The following is a 4,128-nucleotide window of genomic DNA, read 5'->3' on the forward strand; positions in this document are numbered from 1 at the left end:
AGCTTCATGCACCAGCTGTCATGAGTGCTTCCTGTGTCTCAGCAGAGGTTTCACAACTCACGACAGAAAGAAATGAACGCCATTCACACAAATATTAAAATGTTCAGTGTGAAAATCACACCCATGTATCAATCTTGAAAATCTGGCTAAGAATTACTGATATTTCAAATTTGGAGGAAAATGCAACATACTTTATTTTTCGAATGAACTGACACAAAACAAGCTGAGTATATTTTTGTTGTCAATATTATTGTGTTTAAATATACAGATTAAAAAAATCAGAACAGGTAAATAAAACAAGAACAGGTCCATCCGAGCTGCTGTTCTCTCTCTCCCTCTTGTGCCAGGTTTTCTCAGGCGACTCTAGCATGAGATTTCCAGCTTCCACCATAATTCTTCCTCCTTCTATGACCGGACCGCCTAAACAGGCCTCTGCTGAGGGTGTGGCCCCACCTAAGCGTCTTCCTCCTGGAAGAAAATATTTGTCAAACAAGATGTTTAATGGCACAAATTGTATTTCTACTTTACTGAAATGTATCATCTCTGAGTCTTTAAAGACTGATGCAGGTGAGCCTACCTGTGCTGATCTCCAGCTTCTGCAGTCCTCCTTCTTTTGGGGTGGGGGGCTGCGCTCATCCCATCTTCTGAGCGTGCTCGCTTTGTCCCCCTGGTCTCACCCCTGTGGTCACTGCTGAGAGGAGGGTCCAGTTTGCGCCTCTTAGCAGGGGGAGGAGCCAGCTGATGGAATCGCCTGGCCATGTAGAGAGGAAATATTATTTTGTTGTTGTGTGCAAGATGTGTTTGACTTTATTGAAAAATGTTAATCTTTGAGTCTTTAAAGACTGATGCAGGTGAGCCTACCTGTGCTGATCTCCAGCTTCTGCAGTCCTCATTCTGTTGGGGTGGGGGGCTGCGCTCATCCCATCTTCTGAGCGTGCTCGCTTTGTCCCCCTGGTCTCACCCCTGTGGTCACTGCTGAGAGGAGGGTCCAGTTTGCGCCTCTTAGCAGGGGGAGGAGCCAGCTGATGGAATCGCCTGGCCATGTAGGAAGGAAATATTATTTTGTTGTTGTTGTGTGCAAGATGTGTTTGACTTTATTGAAAAATGTTAATCTTTCAGTCTTTAAAGACTGATGCAGGTGAGCCTACCTGTGCTGATCTCTAGCATCGGCAGTCCTTAGTGGATTGGGACTGTGCTTCCTCTTCTTCTCTTGACTGCCACTCTTCTGTCCACTCTTGTGGGGAGGATGGCCCAGACGGCTTCTCTTAACAAGAGAAGGACAGAAGGCCTCATGGACTGGGATGGCAGTCCTAGGGGGGGACTGCTGTGGAGCTGGCTGTGTCCTGATGTTAGCCACGGACATGATTTTGAAGCAGGACTTTGCACTGAAAGAAAAATCAAGTCATCCATTAGCCTTGAAAATATAACATATACTGAATGAATCATTTTCAGATGAAGCAAATGGATCAGTTGCCTTTACTACATGGCCTGTATGGCCTGCTCCCGTCATCAACTCAGTGCAAATGCAAAACTTATTAAAAATAACTTGCAGGATAAAATGTAGCAAGAGCTCATTCATAAATGTCCCACACATTACACATAAATCCACAATCACAGAGAGAAGGGAGGAATAGTTCATCAAATTCAGAGTTTGGACTTACTAGGAGCTGCTGGAGTGAAACCCCGTCAAGTGGCTCATGCTAATAAAGGGGTGCTCCTGAGCCTGGCAGGGTGTCATCCGCTGGGACGGATCGAGCTGCAGCAGTCCTTTCATCATGTCCACGAACATGAAGGTATCTGCTGCCCTTGTAGCCTGATCTTCATCCTGGATGAAAACTTGTTTGTTGCACTGAAAAATCAAAAGAGCGTTCAGATGGATCACTCAGCTCTCAGAGTAAATAGAAACATCATTGGGATTTTTTGAGCGTGTAACACCTTGATTCATTTCTACTGAGGTCACTTACATGCAGGAGGTCATCCAGGCTGTTCAACCAGATTGCCCTGGTCTCCTGGGACACAATCCCAGCATCTATTTGGATCTGCTCTTTTGACTGGGGGGGGGGGGGGGGGGGGCAGAGTTCAAAGTTATGTCAACACATACGCCTAAAAACATTTATTTAATCCTCTCAAAATCCTCAATCAAAACTAAACCAGTGCTTTATGTGTGTCAGTGTAGAGCCTCCTTCTCTTCCTCTGGTTGGATCTTAACTCCACATGTCTAAACTAGGCACCAAGTACAGGCCAATTAGAGGTTCATTCTTTAGAAAAACCTATCAGTCAATGAAAACAACCCTCATCTATGACCTCTCAGGAAGAATTATGAGTAAGTGATGTTGTTTGTTAAAATATGGAGCACTGGAAGAAGTGTGTGGATTAGTAAGATTCAAGCATTCCTGGAGAGCTCCATACCTTTAATGTCCAGGCGGTGGTGTGAAGGTCAGAGGATTTCTGGAAGAACCTTTCTGTCTTGCTTCCAGAAGCCAGAAGGTTCTCTGGGAGCTGACCCTGAGTCCACATGATGTACCTCAACTAAAGATACAACACAAAGAAAGGCTGTTTTAAACAATTCATTCATTTACATAAATAATGTAATAAATGAAAAAAAGAGTGTGAAAAGAACGTGAAAAGTTTATTCACACGTGTCAAGATTAAAAAGCACTAAATATACACTTGACAGGTTCAATAAAATCTTGATCTGAGTTCAAAACAGAACAGACCTGATGTGCTACTCACCATGTCATATTCATTCATTGCGTAGTATAGAGGGACACCAAGGTAAAGACCTGCAGCGGTGCAGCCGAGAGACCACATGTCTATGGCCTCATTGAACGGAGCTCCCAGCAGGATCTCTGGAGACCTGAGAGAGCATCAACAGTTAAGCTTCAGCCACCAAGACAAAACTCAGAGATCAAGTAGGGTTGCAGTTACTCACCGGTATGGCCGGGTCTGAATATATGAGCCCACCTTGGCAGCAGACACCTCAAAGGCCAGGCCAAAATCAATGACCTTGAGTCTGTAGGGCTCATGCCGACCGACCAACATGATATTATCTAATTTGAGGTCTGCATGAATGATTCCAATAGACCTCAGGTGATGAAGAGCATTTGCTATCTGAAAAGTTAAAGAACAAGGTCAAAAATATTTAATCACAAATCTTTTTCTGAACTCTATTACTTGCAGAACTTGACATGATAGAAGATACCTGAGAGACGAGAGGCCGTATCTCTTCCAGTAGCAGAGGTGTGTTTTGTCTCTCATGCAGGAACTGCTGGAGACTCTTATCAAGATGCTCAAATTCGAGGCAGATGTGTCCATCGATGATGAAATGGCCATACCATTTCACAAGATTGCTCTTCTCTGAGTGCAGGCTGCTAATTTTCTTTAAGGCTGCAATCTGAAAATGTATAAGAATAAGATTTTGAAATGTCACAGTGGTGCAGTGGTTAGCACTAGACTCATATCACCAAGTACTATCACAAGTGTGGATGCTGAGAATCCTCAGGTTGCCTTCTTACCTCTTCAAGGGCCATTCCAGCAAAATATCCCTCATTCTTAATCATTTTGATGGCCACTGTCTTCTGTCTTCTGTCACTGTTTTCATCTGTCTTAATGCATTTGGTGACGAGACCAAAGGAGCCTTGTCCAAGGTAGGACACCACCTGGTAGGTGGAAGTCCCGGAGCGTAGCCAGCAAGTCATGGGCTGACCGTGGTGAACCGAGGAAGACATGTTTTTACAGCTAAGAGAAGACTTTCTGGGTGACAACTGATTCTGGTGGACAACTGTTGTGCCGATATGGATGAAATGTTTTCACTGACGAAGCTGATTTCTTTTATATGGGCTTTTGATGTAACTGACGTGTCTAAATTCCGTGCTCTGTGAGCTTCAAGAAACCAGTTTCTTTGTCCTTACTTTGATCTGTCTTTGATCTCAAGCTGGATTGGAAGACAATCGATCTGCTCCAAAGAGGTTCTGGCAAACCATTTGTCACCTCAGATGGGGAGACGGCAACTTGCTCACACTGTTTACGGTGGTGATGGGAGAGGCTGCTGACTTCAAATTGAGAGATAGTTGGAAAGTGCAGTACTTTGAGGAACTCCTCAATCCCACCAACACGTATTCAATGGAG

At 44.3% G+C, this 4,128-nt stretch overlaps 1 protein-coding gene across 1 annotated transcript; it reads right to left on the reverse strand.

Annotated features, from left to right (window-relative positions):
- Positions 1-246: 246 nt before the first annotated feature.
- Positions 247-3,787, reverse strand: LOC147245559 (homeodomain-interacting protein kinase 1-like). The gene is made up of 11 exons (XM_086184938.1): positions 3,516-3,787; positions 3,203-3,394; positions 2,933-3,111; positions 2,734-2,857; positions 2,410-2,529; positions 1,965-2,051; positions 1,662-1,849; positions 1,149-1,385; positions 862-1,035; positions 578-751; positions 247-468 (listed from the first exon to the last, which is right to left on the reverse strand). Exons 1-11 carry the CDS (start codon positions 3,726-3,728, stop codon positions 354-356), a joined length of 1,803 nt encoding a protein of 600 aa, XP_086041064.1. The 5' UTR covers positions 3,729-3,787; the 3' UTR covers positions 247-353.
- Positions 3,788-4,128: the final 341 nt, after the last annotated feature.

The sequence above is a fragment of the Aulostomus chinensis genome, chromosome 18 (assembly GCF_037954235.1).
Source record: "Aulostomus chinensis isolate RoL2024-O1b breed Wild chromosome 18, RoL_Achi_v1.0, whole genome shotgun sequence".
NCBI lineage: Eukaryota > Metazoa > Chordata > Actinopteri > Syngnathiformes > Aulostomidae > Aulostomus > Aulostomus chinensis.